Raw genomic sequence first — 23,859 nt, forward strand, 5'->3', positions numbered from 1 at the left:
GCCTTCAGCATATATTGGTTTTTTTCGGTTTAAGCTAATTTTTGGAACGCCATTCGCTATATTGTTAGACATTTTCGACGTAATATTAATAAACCAACATCTCGTTACCAGGTCTCCGCTTCGTTGTCAAGCATACTTTTGCAAACTCTTCTCGAAGTCGTTTTTGCAAAAGATTCAGGTTTCGTATTGACGCGCTACATACCCAAAAAATTAACCAAAATGTCTTGAGTCAATCCGTGGGGGATTGACTACTCGCATGAGGTAAGTTTTCAATCACTCTACGACTTTCACTGAGAGCTTTGTGCTACTCAAATATTTGTGTTCGTAATAAAATAGACTCTTCTTCCGTAACCTTAATTCCAATTTTAAGCAAAATCGTTATTAAAATTTGTTCCATGGTAAAAATAGCAAGACAAACTCAGCGTCCCAAAACAGCTGCAAAATAAACATTAATTGACAATTGAGATCAAACTTCATACGAACATAAAACTAATCTAAGAAAATTTTTTTATGGTTTCAATTTGCGAGCGCAGTTTATATGGAAAATTGATATAAGTACATATGTATATTTTTGGTTTCGAGAAAAATCCAGTTTTTTATATTTTTATTTTGAGAATAGCTTCGAGTGATTTTATTCAGTTATTGGTCTTAATAATTCATTAATAGTATTTTTTTAATTAAAACTACGTTTAAGAACTTAAATGACAATGGTTCTTAAGACTTAAAGAACTATAAAAATTATTACACATACACACAAATATACATACATATGTATATTAAAACATAAAAAATAAACGGTTTATTCAATCGGTGTTTTTAATTTGGACTTTTTTACCACTAGGTCTTTATAACTATAAATTTGTTTAATTTCTTATATTTTTGTTTTTAATTTGTCATTGCCTAAAAACAAATCCAAACTATAATGAAATTCCAGACTTCAAAACTTCGGGCCAGATATGAACACAGTCAATGAACCTACATACATATATGTATGTATGCATACATATGTATGCATTTTCCGTTTTAGTTTTTGTAACATTTTGCTTAAGATTTACATGACTAGGAGTGACATTTTATAGAATTGCTATTACGTACACATACATACATACATTCATTACAGGCAAATGTCACTAACTTAATAATTAATAAATAATGGACCACATAGAAAATTTCTTTGCAAATATGCAAAATTGTTATCTTTGCGCTTAAAGGTAAATTGAAGTTTTACTTAAACACAATAAAATCTAAATTGTCTTGCAAGAATTTAATTTCTAGTTGCTGAAGAGTCTGATTTTGCTTTATTTAGTTAAGTGCTCTTTAGTATTCAAAGTTATTCCAAGTAAAATAACGTGATGCTGTAAATTGAATTTCAATTTGACTCTTCAAACGTCTTTTTTGTTTTTACAATTCGAAAATACATAATGCTCAAATATTTATGCAGATGTCTTGTTTTCATTTGTTTTCCTTAGTGTAAGAATGTAACAATATTTTGTACAAGCTTAAGTGCGTACTAAAGTTTCTTAGTTTTTGTTTTAGCTTCTGTTTTTCTTTTACTTTTAAATAATACCTATGAAGACACATAATAAAATTAAAAAAAAAATAAAATATTACTTAACTTATTAACTTTGAAATATTTATTATAAATAATTAATTAAGATTAAAAGTTTTATTTTGGTTATCCTGATTGCCATACAAGTAACAATTATCGTCTGGAGCTTCTCCATAATTTTTTAAAGCCAAAGTCAATAGTTCAGTTCTGTTCTTCAATGCTACGACTACAAATGCACCATTTGGAAGTATCTCACATGCTGTTATTTGGCCGGGTGGCTTGTAAACGGCTAGAGATTTACCTGGAAATATACATACGTAACAATTTGAAATATTAATAACTAAACGTGAATAATTAATGGTAATAATAATAAAAGTAGGAAAATTCGCCTTCAGTGTAAATTAATTAAATTTTGAAAAAATTTTACTGGAACTGTAATTTTCAAATGTAATCTTACTAATGATAATGCCCTACAGAAATCCATTATTCTAAATCTTACACGTTATTCATAATTTTTCCTTGATTGTTATTCCTTTGTTCCAATATTGCGAACATGCATTCGAATGTACAGTCTTTGTTCGTCTTTTTTGTAACGGAATTTTCAATAAGAGCGCTAAGTTTTTTTTTAATGAAATTCTTTATTCCTGCAAAAGTACTTTTGATGCAATTATGTATGTAATTCGATTTCTTTTGCATGGCCACCACGGGCATGCTTGCAGAAACACAGATTCTGTACCTACTTTTCGACGGTTTCCAAGCATTAATCCGCCGATACTGCTGCAATTTCACGTTTCGTTATTCGTACGAAGTTCGTCATTGGTCGCTGGCTTGTTGGCATAGACCATAGATTTGACGTAGCCCCACAGCAATTAGTCTAACGGCGTAAAATTGCACAACCGAGGCGAGCAATTGACTAGACCATTTCGTAAGATAACACGTTCAATAAACTTGGTATTCAATAAATCGATTGTGTCATTCGCTGTGTCTTGTGGCGACGTCCTTTTGGAACCACATCCCCTTCCTCTTCACAGTAACGTGTCGGTCTTGATCATCACGGAAGATGAACGCCCCAATGACGCCGCCGGCCCATAAACCGCACCAAACCGTAACTTTACGGGAGGCAATGGTGACTCATGGAGTACGTGTGAATTGCTGCCTGATCAATAAAGCAAATTTTACTTATTGACGAAGCAATTCAGCCAGAAATGAGCCCCATCGCTGAAGATGATTTTTCGATGAAAATCCGGATTATTTTCAAGTTGTTGTCAAGAGATTTCAGTTCTTGCGTCAATTGTATCTTGTAAGAATGCTGGCCAAGGTCTTTTCAATAATTTTTTTTATCAAAATAAGTCGAACTTTCTGCCTGAAGAGATGTTTTTGCGGGGACTTCTTTTTCATTTTTTTTTTAATATGAAGAAAACCTCTGCCGAAATTTATCGTATTTTGATAGATGTTGATGGTGAACATGCTCTAGCTTAGTGAACATGCCAAAAGGTTTTTTTTACGTTTCACAAAGGGGGATTTTGGCTTGGAACACCGCAGAAAGATCTGGGCGGCCAAATAACTTGAAAGATGAGGAACTGGGGTCATTACTCGGTAAAGATTGTTGCCAAACATAAAAAGAGCTCGCAGAATCTTTGGGAGCCACTCAAGCAGCCATTTCAAAACGTTTAAAAGTATGGAAATCAGGTTTGAATGAATTGAAACCAAGAGGCGTTAAAAAGTGATTCTGCATATCATAAATGCTGCTTAACGCTACAAAAGAAATCCTTTCTACATCGGATTGTGACTGGTCTTGAAAAATGTAATCGATCCAACATCGACAACCATAAACCCAAATATCATATGTGGAACCTGGCTAACCAACCAAATCAACGACAAAAGCGAATATCCATGACGCCAAGGGATGAGTATTTTCTTTGTATTTGATGGGATCATGAGGGCGTCCTGTATTATGAGCTTCTGAAATCGGGTGAAAAAATTAATGGCTACCGACAACAACACATCAAATTAAAATGAGGGATTGCGCGGAATTTACGACGGTGTACGAGGCAATAATTTTCCAGCAAGACGGTTACAAACTATTTGGAAAACAGCGACTGGGAAGTTTTAAATCACCCGTCTTGCAGTCCAGACCTTGCCCCTTCTGAATTTTGAATACAGTTCGCATGAGAACAGGGTATAAAAAATATACTTGATTTATTCCTGGCCGCGAAGCGGGTACATTGCTTTTGGGATGGAATCCACAAATTCAAAAAAATTGATTATGGGAAAATGTAAAACTTCACATAGGCAACAAATAAACGCTAAAATTATGTACGTCTGATAGTGAGAGAGGCTAGCTAAAAATATTTTCTGAATCCTTCATATCATAATTTTGTCTCGGTTTAAAAGTCATTTCTGATCGTCAAAACTTTTAAAAATAAACATTAATTCCGAAAATCAAGAATCGAGAAGGAGAAAGAGATTGCAATAGTTTCCTAATGTTTATTTTTTGTAGACAAAAAATACATTAGGTTGTGACAACATAAACGGCCGGGGGTACGGTTTTGTTTAAAATTAGTATGAAATTTAAATTTATCATAATTATTGAAAGATTAATGAGCAGTTCAATCCAAATTTTTTGGCATGTTGGATATTATGAATGGTGTAGAAGCATAGATGATGACCACAGCTGTTTAGATGGCTCTTGGATTCTACAAAAGGTATATGGGTATACCTTTTCATAATAGGTATCATCTCGATTGATCGATGAACTGCATAAATTTTATGTAAACGTCAAAGTATCTCTACATCCTTGGAGCAGGTAAAAGAATGAAATTGTGGACCGAAATCGCTTAGGTGACTATATCGCCAAGCAGCAAGAAAAATTGTTTGATAAGAACGCTGCGTCAAATTATTCCTCTCTATCTTTCAACATTCATCAGTTATTTAAAATTTCCTCTTCAAGTATCTTAAAACGGTTAGATTTACAGTATAATTATGAAATCATGAAGGTTGTACTCGTGTAATGGTTTACCTTTTGGAAACACTCATTTCTGGTAATAGTGTGTTTTGATTTTTTACTCGTCTGAGGAATATTCGTTTGTATTGCTGTGACACCAGTTTATTGTTTTATAATTCTATGCGTTAAATCAGTTATGATTTTTAGTGATGTTAGAAGTATTATTGGAAAGATATTACAATTTATGGTTCTGTTCGGTTGTGTGGCATTTTTAATCACGTTTTTTACCTTTATATCTAAAATTAAAGTTCTCTTTATATGAACGAAACAACCACAACCAGAATCAGCTAAGGCTTATTTGACCTTTTAATGCCAAACAATTGATGTAGGCCGCGGAAAAAAGAGCTTTATCCTTAGTCTCGAAAAAGTGGGACAATTAAGATGGAAGCGCTGAGATTTTTCTATCTACTCATTTTCCAAACAATTTCGACGATAGGGTGACTAGACAACACCCTAATTATCAATGTTCTACCATTATATGTATTCAATAAAATTGTACTAAAGTAAGGTCACTCTAATATGGATATATGCATTAAAAATATGAGATTACTTTTTTGCATTACCTGTATTCAGCTCCCATACGCGTATGGAGTTATCACGTCCATCCTTATCACGTGACAGCAATACCTTTCCCAATGGATCTAATTTTAAGAATGTCACCGGTGCATTATGACCAACCAATGTTGAACGACAATTGCCCGTTATCAAATCCCAAATTAATATTTTCGCATCTTCTAAACCAGCTATGACGCATGCATTCGATTGTGATATCGCCAAAGAGACTGTATTACAGGCTGGTTTCCATTTTTTAAACAAAGTACCGCTTTGTAAATCATATACGACAATAAAATTCGGAGTCGGTTCATTTAACTCTTTGGCCACAACGCAAACATATGAACCCTCATATGTAATAGCCGATAGCGAGGTAATGAAATCATGATGTGGAATGCGCAAATCGTAGAGAAGCTTCTTCTGTGACAGGTGCCAAACCAAAAGCGGAAATGGTTTTTGTGTTTCATCGCCGCAAACGAGTATACTAGAGAAAAAAATAAGCATATGTATAGTTTCTGAACTGTTTCTACATATAGAACATAATTTGTTTTATCTTACCGTCCATCACCGGAGACTAAAAGCGAATTAAGAAATCGATCTTCGCCAGCTTTAAAAGTCATAACACAGTCTCCAGACTCTAAATTCATAAGATGCACATACATGCGATTGCGTGATAAGCAAACAACGTGGTTTTGATCATGTAAACCAAAATATGGCATTTTTTGATTCATAACACCCTTCAAAGTTATCTAAAAATATGAGAATATGTGTGAATATTAGCACCAAAATATATTAAATAAATCGAAGTTCTTATTTTGGACAATGAATTGATTCCTTTATTCGAGGTATCTAGTCGAGTCCCAGTGAAATCGTTTCAAAGTTTTGTTTTATTTGCAAGAGATTATAGCAAGACGTCGCCTTTTCAGCCTTTGCACAGAGTTTGGAACTCTCGACATACTCATAACTATTATATTTACTCTTCATTACTTATCATTTAAATGAAAATAATTGGTTGTCCCAACTCGAATCACCATAATCCACAAAAAAACTTCGAATTAGAGAGACTGCATTTACAACATCATGAAACGTCTTACTTAATCTTACCAGAACCCTCAATATTCGACCAGACGAAGTACGATTCTTGTTAATGATCGCATTTATAATTACCTGTAGGAAAAAGCAATTTTGCTTTAACCTTAGCCAGGCTAAACTAACACATATGTATGTATTGTGTTCTCGATGGATCTTCTTAAAAATGATCTATATTTGGTAAAAACGCGCTAACTAAGCACCATTCCACATCTCGGTGGATTCGATAAAATTGTGTTGTTTTTCCCACTCTACCTGCCGAATTTTAGATTGAAAATTAGGAGTCGTGGAAATATTCCGTCACAACCTGTTGAAGGCTGGCCTTTCTCAAAGTTAATGCATCATCCGAAGATAAGACCTCATAGACTTCTCTACAATAATCTTTACCATATTACTCAATTCTCTCTTTCCTAAAAGTAGACAACATATTTTTAAAGATCTAATTGGTCTTTTGGTTATACCCTGAAGAGAGTATATTAATTTTTGCACACCCAAAAGGAAATATCGGAGACCCAATAAAATTTATATATAAATGATCAGCAAGACAAGGTTAATTGATGTAATTGATGTCCATCTGTCTGTCCGTCTGTCTGTATATACGTGAACTGAGGTGTCGACCTGAATTTTGCACACATCGTTTTAAGGAATTTATATTTGTGAAGCGTCTTATGGAGGTGGAGTGGAGTGGAGGTCTTCCTCTTCCTCTGCTTCCCCCGGCGGGTACTGCGTCGAATACTTTTAGAGCTGGAGTGACCTAGCCAGCGTAGCCGCTGTCTTTTAATTCGCCAACACGCAAAGGGCCATAAATCTTGCGAAAAACTTTTCTCTCGAAAACTCGCAACGTCGACTCATCAGTTGTTGTCATCGTCCATGCCTCTGCACCATATAGCAGGACGGGAATAATGAGTGACTTATAGAGTTTTGTTTTTGTTCGTCGAGAGAGGACTTTACTTCTCAATTGCCTACTTAGTCCGAAGTAGCACCTGTTGGCAAGAGATATTCTGCGTTGGATTTCGAGGCTGACGTTGTTGTTGGTATTGATGCTGTTTCCTAAATAGACGAAATTATCTACAACTTCAAAGTTATGACTGTCAACAGTGACTTGAGTGCCTAGTCGCGAGTGCGACGACCGTTTGTTTGATGACAGCAGATATTTCGTCTTGCCCTCGTTCACCACCAGACCCATTTGCTTCCATTCTGGAGAAAGCAGAACTAACGGCGCGGTTGTTAAGGCCAATGATATCATATATATAGCTGTGCACTCTTATAGGAGATTGTACCTTCTCGGTTTAGTTCTGCAGCTCCACAAGGTTTACATATACTGATAATGAGCCTATTTACCATACCTTGCTATGAGTCACCTTTATAGCATAGAAATTTATTCAATATTCATTAAATTGTAATTTACCTTATATTTTCCCTCATCCAGATTGATTACTTTAATTTCTCGCCGACATAACACAGCCGCTTCATAACTACCGACAGGACACATAGAAGTGGGCTGCGATATACCCAACAATTGTCGTACACGCGAACAACTCTGCACGTCCCATATACATATTTCCTCACGTTCGGTACATATTGAGGCCACATAGTAACCCTTTTGTGGCAAATTGACCAACACATCGTAACTGCTAGTCGAGGCGTCCTCGTCCGAACCTAAAGTACTATTCAATATCTCCATAAATGGTATTTCTATTTCATTGGTGAACTCTAACCACGAACGAATCTTCTCATCATCTTTCAACGTTACATCATCGCGTACACGCACTTTCAGATAATATTTAATTAAGGTGAAAAATTGATGGCCATCATAATTTAGTTCGCGCATGTAAGTTTTTAAAAAATCTTTTAAAAATGTTATATGAATCCACGATTGTTCGGTAGATTTAGCGAGTTTCTCCGAAACTAATATATCATGCATTAAATACGCTGGACCGTTAGAGTGAACTTTGTCGGCAATCCACTGAAGATCGGTAAAGTAGAAACAGTTGAAGAGCATTTCAATTTTTTCGGTTGTTGCATTATCTTCAACTATGGCACAAAAATGATGATAAGGCAGTTTTAAGTACTTTTGATAATTGTAACTGTAAATGTAGAAATTAAAAAGTTAGTATCAGAATTAGAAAAAAAGTATTTAAAGAGCGTAAAATTTTCGCTCACTTTGTTAAATGGCCATTTCCTGTTGAATTTGGCAGTATGCTCTGTTGACGATCGAAGTAGTCACGTATTGTTTTGTGTACCAGCCACCTTTTGTGTGTATACCTCTTGAAAACAGCATTTCTAAACGTTTTATCAGCTATACGAATATTTTTTAAAAATAACAGCATTGGACCCATTAACCAGCAAAATTTCGACCAAATCTTAAAAGCGACCTGCGCTTCTAATTGTGTTTGCTTTTGAAAAATACCCAAACAATCGCTTTCGCGTATACCCCACTCGGATACGGCCACAATCAACAGCATTAACTCGACGTGTTCCGTTTGAAATTTGCTCTCCAAAATCTGCAACATTTTATCTAACACATCCGATATATCGGTTATACTAATGGACATGTGTGACAGCCAAGCTAACCACCATAGTGATTTGGCGTGTAACGGTGTTTTGCCACGCAATAGTTTCCATTCATCGGGTAACTTGAGTGCACCATTGGACGCGTAAAATTCACTACCACCGGAACTGAGGATATCATTCCATTGTCGTTCGGTAAATTGCTTCATCTTTATGAAACACTTGTTGGGTATGCCGAGCTCACACAAGTTTGTCAACATTGGCGTTTCCTCTTTATTATCTGCTTCGGTTATGGTCAGTATCACTTTCGAAGTGCTGTTCAAATGTAATGGCAACCAATTTAAAGTTTCATCTTGCGTTATATCATCCAACGAATCGATTATAATGATTACGAAAAAGTCCTTGTTTTCCAGCAGCTCTTTCAATACAGTTGAATAACCTTCTATGGACTGAAATAAAAATTTGTAAAATATTGTACTATACTTCTTGTCTTACTTAAAGGTTTGTCGAAAACTTACGTGATCACAATTACATTGCGCGCCGTTAACCAAAACCGACAGTTGATCTGCTATGGAGCCCAATAAGGATGTTAGATCGGATGATCGGACTGTTAAGTTCGCAAATCTGAAAAAGTATATACGTAAAGCTTGTTGAAAAAGTAGACAATTATTAATAAGTAAAGAAAGGGATAGCTTTTACATTCCCAAGAGATAAGCAAGGATATCCAAATAAACTTCTGTGAGCCCCTAATCCATGTGATAACGGGTGTTTACCAAGTTACTGATACATACATATATAAATTATAACTGTCATTTTCGGATCTTTAATATTGGCGTTTACAGAATAAAAAATACATATTGCTAGGTAGAATATGACCGAAGCCTTTTAAAACTCTTCCTCGAAAACTGCCTAAATTACAAAAATTATTCCGCTCAATCATATCAATCGTTTTTATATGCTCCAAAAAATATGTTGCTTTCGAAACATGTCTTAAAAGGGTCTCATCGGTGTTCTAAGGTTGAAGAGATACCGTTCAAGTAATCCTTAGATACCACATTCAAAATCTTGCGACTTGAAGCGTTGCCGGTGGGATTTAATTCGCTGACCTATTTAAGTATCATCATATAAATGTTTCATACAACTAATCATTTCCGTATGATGGATTCGTACATAGGTATTAACTCAAGAGAACTGAAGCGTTCGTATGTATATAGTCTTGTGAAAGAAACCTTATATGGTTTTAGGGTTCATAGTCGTAGGTCTCAAAACTTTTAGAAGTATTTCTCTTCATGTGAATAATTATTTAATGATTTTCAGCCTTTGAACAACTAGCATTTTTTTGTTTTAATCCCATTTTCCTAACACCTCAATTCCGATCTGAAGTCAAACCACATTTACAACCTTTTTTTATTTTCGGTTCATTTCGGTAAAACTATATACTTAGTGTGTATATTATACGATTCTTACCTCAATATCAAATGGGCATCTGGTTTCCATCTTTGAACATTTTCCATTATCTTAGAAGCTAACACACTCTTCCCACAACCACTGGCTCCTGATATTATTAAGGGCCATTGTGTGTTGTCTTTAAGGTATCTGTCGAAAGAAGTACGAATATTAAATAGTATGGGAAAAAAAGAAGTAGGAAACTCCACTTTACCTTTTCACATCATTCATAATATCAAAATTGGCTGAATTTTGAGCCAATATCTTGGAGTAGTGTGCAATGAGGTGTACTTCCTCTAAGAGGACCTTATCCACGCCATTAGTGTTATAAGGTATACTGTTTTTGTTTTGATGTTCTTCAAAAATTGACGTTATCGATTTATCCAGTAAATTTTCAATAACGGCTGTCAGTTCTTCATCCAAAATATTCATAGTGGGTAAAATTCGAATGAGATTTTTCTCAGAGAGATGCATTTTCAACTCAGTATATACTTTGGTGATTCGTCTTAAAACTTCTGCATCTAATTGCGAGGCATTTTCGGGTAGTTTTGTATATTGTGCACCAGTCTGTATCCATATGCAACGCTTGGCGTGCTCTTGACTTATAAGTACCGTATTATTAATCTCTTGTTCAACTACGGTTGTTAAATATGAGTCTTTTAAATCATCGGAAAACAGGCGAAGTAGTACTTCCAACAAATGATTCAATTCATCGTTAACTTCGGTGGAATATGTATCAATTTGTTGGGTATACAAGCGATGACACATGGGCTGATATGAATTGTCTATTGTGTACCATTTTTCCAAAAGTATTTTCTCCTCCTCACTGGCCACACTTAACACCGAAGTAAAATCTTGACTTTCAATAGTCAATGGCAACATAGGTGTGCCGAGTGATGAGCCCAGAAATAGTACTGGTATAATATATGCGGTGGAATTGTGTCGGGAAATTTCCGATAAGCAATTTGCTGCCTCTTCATGTCCTCCTTGTGCTTCTTGTGGGCTTTGCGTCCAGCGCTTAACTTCAAGTAATTTACCGAAGTCTTTCTTAGCCCCGACATCGTTCTCATGCACATCCGAGATTAAGAAATCAAAACCTTTGCTTTGGCATTTTGTGACAAACTGCTTGAAGAGACTATGTATAACACGTTTGTGTTTTTTGTACTCGGAACTATTATTGGCTAAAATATAAATCACAATTTTTTTATCTCTTTCGATTTTACGTCCAGGCGGAGGTTTTCCTTGAAGTATAGCTAAATTGTTGGGTGCAGTTTTCTGATTTGAAATATCGCAAGGTGCATTCAGAGCTTGTGGTGTAGTAGTTTCAGAGTCTATGGAAGAAATGAATATTTATTTGTTTATTGACTATTTAAAGTATACAAAGGTGGTGTCGACTAATAATTAAAATAAGAGTTTAGTCATAATATATATGTATATACCATATAAAGCTACCTATTGTCATGAAACAAGTTCAATTATGATGATAAACTGAAACTATGAAGTCTGTCCGAAAAGGTGCAAATTCACAATGGCGTGGTGCCAGGGGAGATTCAGTATCATTTAAGGACAACAAGCTGGGATTTCGAGATATGGGGCCTAGCTACTACCAATATGAACTGAGAAACTATTTTTTAAAAGTTTTCAAAAATTTTAATTAATTCAATCGGAAAGTTACATTGATTCATTTTATAAACGAGATAATCATGCCACATCAGCTTTAATGTCCATTTGATTAAGTCCTTGTAAAATTGCTAGAGGGTGAACAGTGTTATGTTCATTTCTAAGGCCAAATTGTTGGGTTGGAAGAATTCCATTGTCTTCAACAAAAGTTATTAATTTTTCTTTAACAACATATTTTAGTATTTTACTCATCGAAGAGTAAACTATGTATGTAAGAACAAGGGTCTTCTGTTGGTGAAATTTAAATATTTTACAATCTGACTAGATCTGTATAGTATGTTAGAAACGATTTTTATCGCAAGATCTTATTGAGTTACTCATCTCGTCGAATCGAGTCTATTTGATAAACTTAGACATATTCTCTGGCTACGGTTGGAATATCCAATTGGCGCCACGTAGCGAAAAGAAGAAACGATTGGCGCGCTGTTGTTAACTCGGCTATAATCGCGTAAGCGGTGTCTACGCCAATTAAGAAGAAGAGACATATTCTCTTCGGAGATGCATCTTCGTTTCATTACTCGCTAAATTTAAGCTCTGCTCTTTTATAAAAATACAAAAAAATTTTGGAACATCCTTTCAAATTGGTATCACTACCATTTATTTGAAGCCAGCTAATTAGTTTATATCGAAGTATGGAGGTCTTCAGAAGTTAGGTCGAAAGCAAATTTAGATAGATATTTCGGGCCTAAAGAAATGGTTTTTATGTAAATTTATTGGAATTAAGACTAGAAGGTCACGGTATTTAAAATGCATTAAATATATACTATATATGTATATAACAAGATATCTGCACAATTCTATAGTGAAATATAAAATAAACAAAATCAATGCCAGTTTCAGAGTTCACGAAGCTTTGTTTAATATTCGAACTATTTTAAATCACGGTTTATGCATGTCATACCATAAGTTCGTATATTATTTGTACGCATTCATCATAATAACTAATAACATACCCTTCTCCAAGCACTGATTGCCTTTAATAACATCTTTATTGGCTTCGTTGGGCGTTTGTTGTGCTTCATTTTGTGCGGCTGCTGCAAAGGACACGTCTGGTGGCACTGGCTCTGGATCGGCCAAAGGCGCAAGTTTTTCACTATTATTCCCAACTGATGCTAATTGAATTTCCTTTTTATTGGTTTCTTGGTACGGTGAGGAACTGCAAAATGATTTGAAATTGAAAGTAATGTTATTTTTTCTTCTTCATAAATTCACTTTATTCACTCATGCATGTTATGCGAGTGCATATTCATGCAATGAAGTGTGTGTCTATGGAATGTAAAATTATGTATTAAGGATGTCCTAAATTAACATTTTATAATAAAACATGTAAAGAAGATGTAAGTTCGGGTGCAACCGAACATTTTATACTCTAGCAACTTACAAGAATCAAAGCCAGATCTGAAGATCGATCTCTAAACAATTTTATATACATATATTATACAATATATAACTCATACACTGTCCGACATATTCGACACATGGTTTGTAAGAAAAACGAAAATCAATATATGTGACCTGGTCTACGAAAACGGGGCTAACGTGCGAAAACTAGTTTTCTGGGAAAAGCTGTTAAAAATAATCGTCAGTTTCTCGTTATCTCATTAATTGTTCTCCTTTTTTTTGACAACTAAGCCCCCCTTTCGTAGACCAGGTCACATATGTAGTATATATGTATAGTAGGAGTTGGGGTAGTAAAGACATGAATTTATCTATATTTCCAATCATTTAAAGTAAAGTCAGTCGGATGTTCGAAAATCTTGATATTAGTTATATGGGGGTTAGGTCAAGTTTTCGGTCAATTTTATCTATTTTAGGCACAAAGATACACTGTTATGAGTGAAACACATTCGGTATATTTTATTGAGATAACTCACACATGGACCGATATATGCGGTACAAAGTCACACGGAAGATCGAAATTCTTTATATTAGGTCTGTGGGGCTGAGGGAAGTATTGGCTCGATTCAACCCATTTTTGACTTATGTACATATCATTGCCAGAGAAGTACTATCCCTGAATTTCCATTATATATCTCAGACATTGACCGATATTTTGGAACAAAAAACAACTTTAGGTACTGAGGTCGAAATATTTGGTACCTAGGAGCTTGAAGAGGTTTTTTTTGGCTTTGAACAATATTTGGTCCTAAGGTGGCATACACTAAAGGCATTCGAGCAAAGTTTTATCCCATTCCGTCAATTGCTCTTTCTTCTGTACTGGAAAATGAACAAATCAAGTGGAATTTAAAGTTGTGCTATATGGGAAGTAGGCGTGGTTATTGTCCGATTTCGTCCATTTTCTCAATGTGACATAGGAAAAGAATGCCATCTACCAAATTTTGTGGAAATCGGTTAGTCAGGTTCCGAGATATGAGATTTCACCAAAAAGCGGGCGATGCCACGTCCATCATCCGATTTTTACCCCGGCCCCTATAAAGCCTTATCATACCATCACTGTGGCAAATTTTAAAGCTTCATTTAGTTATTGATCTATCGCGCTTTCAGAGCATTTTTATCCGATTTCATCCATTTTCTCACTATCGATCGGAGTTTTTGTTGGGCGAATTTTATTGTTGTAGCTTTAGTGATTTAGGAGATATATACAAGTACTTTAAACTTATTAGAGGGCGGTGGCCAAGGCCACTTTTTAAAAATGTTTTGTTTATAGGTGCTCTAGCTACTGCGATCCCTTGTGTCAAATTACAGTTTTATATCTTAATTTAGTGCTTAGTTATGACAATTTATAGGTTTTCGGTTAATGGCGAGTTGTGGGCTTGTCTGTGGTCCGATTACACTTATGTACGAACTCGAAATTTTTTTTATACTAAGGAACCACATACCAAGTTTCATAACGATATCTCAATTTTTACTCAAGTTACAGCCTGCACGGACGGACGGACGGACGGACAGACAGATAGTCAACCGGATTTCAACTTTTCTCGTCACTCTGATCATTTATATATACATCTCGATTAGTTTCAGGTGATATGTACAAACGTTAGTTGAACAAAACTAAAATGCTCTGTAGCAACTGGTTGCAAGAGTATAGAAATATAAACTTCGGTTGCACGGAATCTATAATAATATTTACAAGTAAAAAAGTTTTCTATACAAGGACTTGATTTTGATAGTTAAGTCTGTATAGACTTGTTCGCATATACATATGTATACAAACAAATGGATTTTGCTAAATAGACTCGGCTCGTCATGTAGATTGTTTATTTATATACTTTGTAGCGTGTCCGATGTTTCTGACTGGATGTTATATCTTTTTTCTTGTTATACGCAATCGTCGACGGCGCTTAAAGAAAGGCCTTCTTCGTAGACGAAATCTAAATAATCTCTACGGAAAAAAATCAAAAATTGACAAAATGACGTCATTTAAAAAAACTTAAATTCTATTCAAAAATTTCGTCGTTTTAGGCCTGACAAAATTATACTTTTGATCAGATCAAAAAACAGGTAGATCATTGTATGAAGAACTATGTTAGTACATGGTTATCAAATCATATGTCTCTAAAGGGGGTCATACCGTGTGGCGGTTTCAAAAAATCGATTTTTTGTATCAGTCCAATCTAGAGGAATCAAGGAGTGTGCTGGTGAAATAATTTCCGAAATTGAATGTAGCTGGAAAGTTACGGAAGTGAGGATTAGAGCGGGTTGCCTACACACTAATTTCAAACGTGATTTTCTTGAAACTACATTTTTAAAACTGTTGTCGACGATTTCTCAAAAACTGTTTCATCGGTTGTTTTAAAACTGGAATGGTAGATTCACTACACATGTGGCTATCGCCCGATCTAGGATTTTTGAAAAATACTGAACTGTTTTTTTATAAAAACGCAGTCGACAAAAATTATGAAATTTTGAGTTTAAAGCTTAAAGGCATTCATAAAATTTAATTTTCAAGATTTGTGAAAGATCGTAGTTCCGGTGATAGCCATCTATTTACAGATTAACATGCAATTTGTTTTTTTGATTTTAGGTTAGCCAGTCTGCTGGAATCATGGACGCCGTTTGTTTACCTTTTTTCTTAATGGATGCCAATGGAACGATAAATCTCGCAATTAACGAAATAGGTTATATATAATTAATATACATATAGTAATATATAGTAAATATTTGGAATATTAAGTTTGTCACGAAGTTTGTAACACCCAGAAGGAATAAAGTATATATATACATAAATCATCAGTATGTTGAGCTGAGTCGATTTAGCCATGTCCGCCTATCCGTCCGTCCGTCTGTCTGTATATATACGAACTAGTCCCTCAGTTTTTAAGATATCCTTTTGAAATTTTGCAAACGTCATTTTCTCTGCAAGAAGCTGCTCATTTGTCGGAACTGCCGATATCGGACCACTATAACATATAGCTGCCATACAAACTGAATGATCGGAATCAAATGCTTGCATGGGAAACTTCCTCATTTAACGATATATCTTCACGAAATTTGGCATGGATTACCGCTTAAGGTAACAATATAATCTCCGAAAAAATGGTTCAGATCAGATTACTATAGCATATAGCTTCCATACAAACTGAACACATAGTTACTAACAGAAATGCATCTGTGAAGGGTATTTAGCTTCGGTGCAACCGAAGTTAACGTTTTTTCTTGTTTTTAGTTCACTATACAAAATTCCGAAAAACCTTTAAAACACGGCCGTCACACTGGATGACCCCTAAAGTAATCATACAAGCAAAGTTGAAAAATGTTATTTCGAGAGAAACGAGATTATATATAAAGTGATAAAGCTGAGCATCAACACTTTAAAAGGCTATACCTCAAAAAATATTTTAGATACCGATTTAGTATATTATTTTTAAATGTATAACCATTCAAAATAAGAAAACTGTTTTTTTTGTAATATCAGGTGTTGATAAAACTTTATATTAATTTACTTCATACAAATATTTCAAATAAGTTCGAAATTCATTCACGAAACAGTGAATGGATCTTAATTAACTTATACCATAGGTTACTTAGTAAGTAACTATACCTTGCTTATTGTCAGAGATATCAAATAAAATATATAGAGTATACTATAAGTGGACCAAACGGGCTAAATTTGTATATATTTATATTAAACTGATACCAAATGGTGTTAAATAGGCATCAAATGTCGAAACACCCGGACGCGAACAAGTTATATCAAATAAATTAACTACTCACATACATGACGCAACATACTTTTCAAGTTTTAAAAAAATTAAGGATGAGATGAGCTTGTACCAATCTATCTAAACTATTCGCCGACAATTTACAGATAATAATTTAACAGCACACTGCCCGAGAAAAATCATTTTGATACATAACACAATCCGATAAATGTAGTGATCATCAGAAAAATGGCGCAGCATCTTGTTGTCAGAAGAATCCTTATACATACATACATATATCCTATATATATATACTTTTGTTTTAAAGAAGTTCTCGTCAATATGTAAAAACTCAGTCTAAAACCAAATTTAATGCAGAATATTGCATAAAAACTGTTAATGTTACGATGTCGGCCACACTGGATCCAAACGCCATAAAAGTGCATTGTCATAAAAATACTTGAATGCTCCCGAATATTTTATACTGTTGCAACTTGCAAGGATCAAGGCAGGTGATTTTGTAAATTAACTTTTGTAAGTATAGCTTGCACACTTACCAACACATTCGTCATAAGACTTGTTAAAAAAACGAAAATCATTATATGTACTCGTAGAATCTGAGAGAGAGGATAATCGGTAGTTTCAAATTGTATATTAGGTATATAACGTCTAAGGGATGTACTTGTAGTCTAGCTGATTTTACCTATTTTTGGCTATATTGTGTGAAATCTACCGGATGCTTGAAAATCGTGATTTAGTTATATCGGTTTTCACCCGATTTTATACATTTAAGAAAAAAAAAAACTACATTGTTATTAGCAAAACACCCTCTTTCGTTTTCATTAAGATATCTCACATACGAGTATTGGGCACGGAAGTTCGAAAGTCTTTATATTTGATATATGGGGTCTGACACGATGCAACCAATTTTTGACATACAGACATTACAATTGTATATCTCTGAATTACAATTGTATATCTCACATTGAGCGATATTTTCGGTGAAAAGTCAACATAGGTACTGGAATTCGGTACTTAGCGACTTGAATAGTTTTCGTTCGATTTGGGCAATTTTCGGTAATAAAGTAGCATATTTCAAAGGCCGTATTCGCAAAAAGTTGTATGTCGAAATATTAATTGCTTCTTAATTTGTACACTGGAAATGCAAGGTCTGTCGCAAAAGAAGCAGGACTGTTAAAAAAAACAACAAAAAATTAATATTTTTCAAAAGTTATATTTTTTTATTCAAAGTAGTTTCCTTGTGCTTCGATACAGCGTTTCGCCTGGTCAATTAGCATTTCAAATGAGTGTTTAAGGTCATTTTGCGGAATGCTCTTGAGAATATCGGTCGTCGCCTTTTGGATAGCTGAAATGTCCTGAAACAAGTGTCCTTTCATGGGCAAATGAAGTTTTCCAAATAGGTAAAAATCACAGGGTGCCAGATCAGGTGAGTAGGGTGAGTGATTAATGGTTAATATGGAGTTTTTTGTCAAAAAATCAGTGACAAGAGTCGACCGTGTCGACCGATGACACGGCGCATTATCGTGCAACAGGCGCCAGGAGCTTGCCTCACGGTATTGTGGTCGAGCACGACGAATGCGTGACAAAAGACGCTTCATAACACCAAGGTAAAACACAGCTTTAATCGTTTGGCCAGGTGGGACGAACTCTCGGTGTACAATACCCTCGGAATCGTAAAAACAAATCAGCATTGTCTTTATTTTTAACTTCCGAAGACGACCGACTTCTGATCGTCACAGAAGTCCTCACGACCTTCTTGGAATCGCTTAAACCACTCATGCACATTACTACGGGATAGGCACTGATCACCATAAACTTTTTTCGTCACTTGAAATGTTTCAGTAAACGTTTTCCCAAGTTTAAAACAAAATTTAATATTTGCTCTTTGTTCAAAATGCATTTTACGACCGATGACCAAAAGCTGCTGTCACTTTTTGATCGATAACATCGATTGTAGTTATCCAATTGTCTTAAAATTTTTACGAAATGTCAACAAGAGATCAAACTTTTTATTTCATATACTCACCAACAGGTGGCGCCACCAGAAACAGTTATATTCAAAAAGTTCTGTTTCTTTTGCGACAGACCTTGTAGAAAGAATCAAATTAAATTGAAAATTGTGTTATGAGGGAAGTAGGCGTTATTGCGGTCCGACTTCGCCCATTTTCGCACTGTTGTATAAATATATCAGAGGAATGCCAAATACCGAATTTTTTTAATGAAAATATCGTCTGATCAAAAATAACTCGGACTGGTCCATTCAAACTGCGTTCGGAAATCATTTCGTTAAAAAAATTTTTTTGGTACAACCTTTTTAAATGCTCGTGTGAAGTTTGATGTGCATATGTACATACATATGTATATTAGTATCATATGGCTATATCCTACGAGTGTGCTTAAATGGGTGTTTCCAATGGATGTAATCATTAAAAATATTGCAGAAGTGTTTTGGAGAGTCTACTCTATTACTAACACAAGAATTTGAGTGACACAAATTATTCAGTAAAGATCTTTACCTTGATTTGAACTCAATAATCCATTACGAATTTTGTAAAGCTGAACTGTCAAATTAAAAGGTTTTTCGTTCATGGACGCGATATTGAACATCCAAATTCAGATTCGATATCAGCGGATCCGACTAACTACGTAGGTTGTCTTTTATATTTCGGAATTTGACAACTCCAGTGTTGCAATATCGCAAATGACAACTTTATCGTAAAATTTGAGATTTTTGATGTTTTACATACTCAGAAAGTTTTTACAAACGAATTGAATGGCAGTGAAAGCATTACACCTGCAGATGGTGAACCCGATTCCCAATAACAAGTTCCCGTCTGCAGAACAACAAAGCGGTGGGAGCCGATGGTTTGCCGGCTATTCAATTACGGCGTCGAAGATGCATGCCCGACGATTGGAATTTCAGTTTGCTTTGCCCAATCCACAAATGGTGAGACCCCACAATGCCTATCGTGGGACTTCTTCAATCTACTGCTGCAGAAAATAATTCGAGCTGCAGATCAGAATAGAGAAGGTGCAATTCTAAAAAAGTGTACAACTGCTGGCGTACGCCGATGATATTGATATCTTTGCCCTCAATAACTGCGCCGTTAGTTCTGCTTTCTCCAGACTGGATAAAGAAGTGAAACATATGGGTCTGGTAGTGAACGAGGGTAAGACGAAATATCTCCTGCCATCAAACAGTCGTCGCATTCGCGACTTGGCTCTCACGTCACTGTTGACAGTCATAACTTCGAAGTTGTTTATAATTTCATCAATCTAGGGACCAGCATTAACACCAACAACAACGTCAACCTCGAAGTCCTACGAAGAATAACTCTTGCCAACAGGTGCTACTTCAGACTGAGTAGGCAATTGAGAAGTAAAGTTCTCGACGAACAAGAACTAAACTCTATAAGTCACTCATTATTCCCGTCCTGCTAAATGGTGCAGAGGCATGGGCGATGGCAACATCTGATGAGTCGACGTTACGAGTTTTCGAGAGGAAGCTTTTGCTGAAGATTTATGGTCCTTTGCGCTTGGCCGCGGCGAATACCGCTATCAACAGAACGATGAGCTGTACGAGATATACGACGTTGACATACGAGGTGTGTTCAAAAAGTATCGCGACAGTTTGCTGACAGTTTTCTTCGATTGCAGGGGAGTGGTGCATCATGAGTTCTTGCCACAGGGAAGAACGGTCAATAAGGAATAAGGAAGCAATCCGCCAGAAACGCGCGGATTTGTGGAAGAACAAAAATTGGCTTTTGCACCACGATAACGCCCCTGCTCACACATCGTTGCTTGTGCGCGACTTTTTGGCCAAAAACAACACACTAATGATGCCGCAGCCACCGTATTCCCCAGATCTGGCCCCCTGTGACTTTTTCTTGTTCCCTAAACTGAAGAGGCCCATGAAAGGACGACGTTACGCTTCTCTTGACGAGATAAAGACGGCATCGAAAGAGGAGCTGAAGAAAATAAAAAAAATGATTTTTTGAAGTGCTTCGAAGATTGGAAAAATCGTTGGCACAAGTGTATAATATCTCATGGGGATTACTTTGAAGGAGACAAAATAGATATTCATGAATAAATAAATAATTTTTGAAAAAACACAAAATTCGCGATACTTTTTGAACACACCTCGTAGTTCAGCGAACTAAAAGATAGGCTAGGTCGTCTAATTCGAATGGATGAAAACACTCCGGCTCTGAGAGAGAAAGAGCTCCAATCCGTTGGAAAGACCAGGTGGCGAAGGACATAGCTACATTTAGAATCTCGAATTAATCTTGTAAACTGTCACGTACCAAATTTGGTTGAAATTGGTCGGGCGAGTTTCGAGATATGTGATTGCCATCGTCCAATTTAGACCTCGGCTCCATTGAAACCCTCCCATAAAATCTCGCGGATAGAATTTAATGTATCTGGCGTATTTAGTTATTGTTTTATCGCGATTTTAATAGATTTCCACTGTACCGTTATATGAGAAGTGAAATTATCTTCCGATGAACCATTTCACACTGTCGGTGGGAGTTCTTATAATATTCCAGCAAGCTTTAGGGGTTTGGAAGATATATATGTACATACATTAAACATATTTTTTACACACTGATGCCCTTGCGAGGTACTGCGATCGCCTATTTCCGCCCCACTGAATCCGCCACTGTATTAATTAAGAATATTTTTTAAAACAATAGATCTATTTTCTATGATAAAAATTTATGTTTGATCTCTCATCCCGAAATATGAAAGACACCCTACGTAGCAGCATCTTGGAGAGAAAAGGACGTGTGCAAAATTTGAGATCGATAAAAAACTAAATCGCGTATATGTATACAGAGAGACATACATACATGGCTAAATCGTGTCAGCTCATTAAGCCGATCAATTATATATGTATGTACATACAAATATATATTTTTATAACATCTCCGAAAAAGATAAACTCGACAAAGCGAATATTAGCTAATTAGGAGATAAGTTGCTTCGACAGGCTCGACGATAGTGACGTGATTATTTGATATTTAGTTACCTATAACATACAGATAAATTTTTATAAAAATATATACATACATACAAGTATATTTTCATATGTCTACAAGTAGTATATACTTTCGATTCAATTTTGTTTAAATTGTTCACTTTTTCATAAAATATCTCGTCTACAAGAATTTGAGTGACTTCAAGAACCATATGGCGTAATCAAGCTGACTCTAACTTCCAATCGGCCAGCGACAAGTAAAATAAATATTTCTTAAAATATAAACAAACAGATGCGTATAGGCTAGATATATTTACTTACTCATCTGATTTCTCTGATATGCTGTCGTTTTTTCTCTTGTCCCCAGAACTGCAAACGTTACCCATTTTTTCTCAATTTTATATATGTATATTTATATATATTTTTTCTTATTCAATTATGTCGTTTATGCTATTTTAGCGACGATTGGTTAAACTGCAAATAAATAGGAAGTAGTATTTGATTGTCATTGCAATTGCAATTGCAAGAGTTTAATGTCGTTGCACTTCACAAGCAAGACGCATTGTTGTGGTCTAGCCGCAATCTCACAGATGCAATATTAATTGACATAATATAACATAGATATATGTACATGTGTATGTATATCTGTACACATGTAGCTTCATAATAGATTTGCTGGTTTTGTTGCTTTTCACCTTGCCATGCTATCTTTTATATAGCAATTACTTAGTATCGCCACCCCTATTAGCAACAGAAGGATGAAAACAAGTAAAATAAAATAATAATACACGTACAACAGGTCAACAAATGTTCAGGGAAGACCGCTGGCGAAACGCATGCTCTGATATGACACACACACACGTGTTTGAGCGCCCGCACCGCACCCCCTTACATACATATTACATATCAGAGTTAGTGAATAATGCTCAGTATATACAGATGTACTCAAAGATATAAGTGGGTTGTGGGAGGAGAGGCGTTTCCGCACTACCTTCAACACCGCACTTATGTATATATTGTTGTTGTTTTTTCTGCTTTTTCAAACAGTATCCAATTTTGTATACACATTATGATATTTTCTACTTTGGATTTTCCTGATTGCAACTTTCATTTCAGAGAAAATTATATACTAAACATTATATATGTATCTATTACACTTTCAATTAAATTTATTGAATTTATACGCTTGAATTCGTTCAGGTTAAGCACTATCACAAATTAAAACACAAATAATTCTATTAATAACACAATAGACGATTTTTTGATACATATCTATGCTTGTACATTTATATATATACATACGTACATATTTAGATAGGTAAGTATAAGCATTTAGAAATACACACTAAAATTTCATCCGATACATAAATACATTTGCATATGTCTGTCTGCATCTGTGTATGTATGTATATGCACATAAGCACAGTAAATTTTCACTTTTTCTAAAATTAATATATTTTTATTAAACTAAATTTTATTGACGTATTAATAAATCAATTAATAGCATCAACAAGATTTGGCACTAGGGGAGCGCTGGGAACCGTGCGACAATCAACGCGCTACTACATACATATCGCTGTGTGGTACATTTAATAAACGAGCCTCAAACGTTGACATTTTCTCTCATTGAAATTTTAATTTTTCACTTCGTCCTTTTCTTTATTGAACACTATATATTTATTTTACAACTTTCATAACAATTTTTACAACATTTTTAATAATGCATATAAATTTATTACATTTGAATATTTCCTATTTAATTATAACATTTTTTTTAATTTCACGTCTTTCACATTTTTATGCACTGCATACTGATTGCAGAAAATAAAATAAAAACTACTTATACTTTTAGATGTTGTATACGAAGCTTTAGAGCTTAATGTGTGCTTGAAGCTTTCCAAAGAGCAACGAAAAGGAGCTATTTATT

At 35.1% G+C, this 23,859-nt stretch overlaps 1 protein-coding gene across 1 annotated transcript; it reads right to left on the reverse strand.

Moving 5' to 3' along the window:
* Window positions 1–1,596: 1,596 nt before the first annotated feature.
* On the reverse strand, window positions 1,597–23,631 carry LOC120768095. Its single transcript, XM_040094635.1, has 11 exons — window positions 23,503–23,631; window positions 22,254–22,406; window positions 12,785–12,987; window positions 10,366–11,482; window positions 10,173–10,301; window positions 9,224–9,329; window positions 8,358–9,154; window positions 7,603–8,281; window positions 5,664–5,854; window positions 5,117–5,589; window positions 1,597–1,850 (listed from the first exon to the last, which is right to left on the reverse strand). The coding sequence occupies exons 2-11, from the start codon at window positions 22,316–22,318 to the stop codon at window positions 1,648–1,650; spliced, it is 3,963 nt and encodes a 1,320-aa protein (XP_039950569.1). The 5' UTR covers window positions 22,319–22,406; window positions 23,503–23,631; the 3' UTR covers window positions 1,597–1,647.
* Window positions 23,632–23,859: the final 228 nt, after the last annotated feature.

Source organism: Bactrocera tryoni, chromosome 2, assembly GCF_016617805.1.
Source record: "Bactrocera tryoni isolate S06 chromosome 2, CSIRO_BtryS06_freeze2, whole genome shotgun sequence".
Classification (NCBI taxonomy): domain Eukaryota; kingdom Metazoa; phylum Arthropoda; class Insecta; order Diptera; family Tephritidae; genus Bactrocera; species Bactrocera tryoni.

Coding starts and splice junctions, on each gene's coding strand:
- LOC120768095 (XM_040094635.1), bottom strand. CDS start 22,318: ATGGGTAACGTTTGCAGTTCTGGGGACAAGAGAAAAAACGACAGCATA. Junction 5,590..5,663: donor TTAGTCTCCGGTGATGGACG/GTAAGATAAAAC, acceptor TTTTTTCTCTAG/TATACTCGTTTGCGGCGATG. Junction 1,851..5,116: donor CGTATGGGAGCTGAATACAG/GTAATGCAAAAA, acceptor GTATATTTCCAG/GTAAATCTCTAGCCGTTTAC.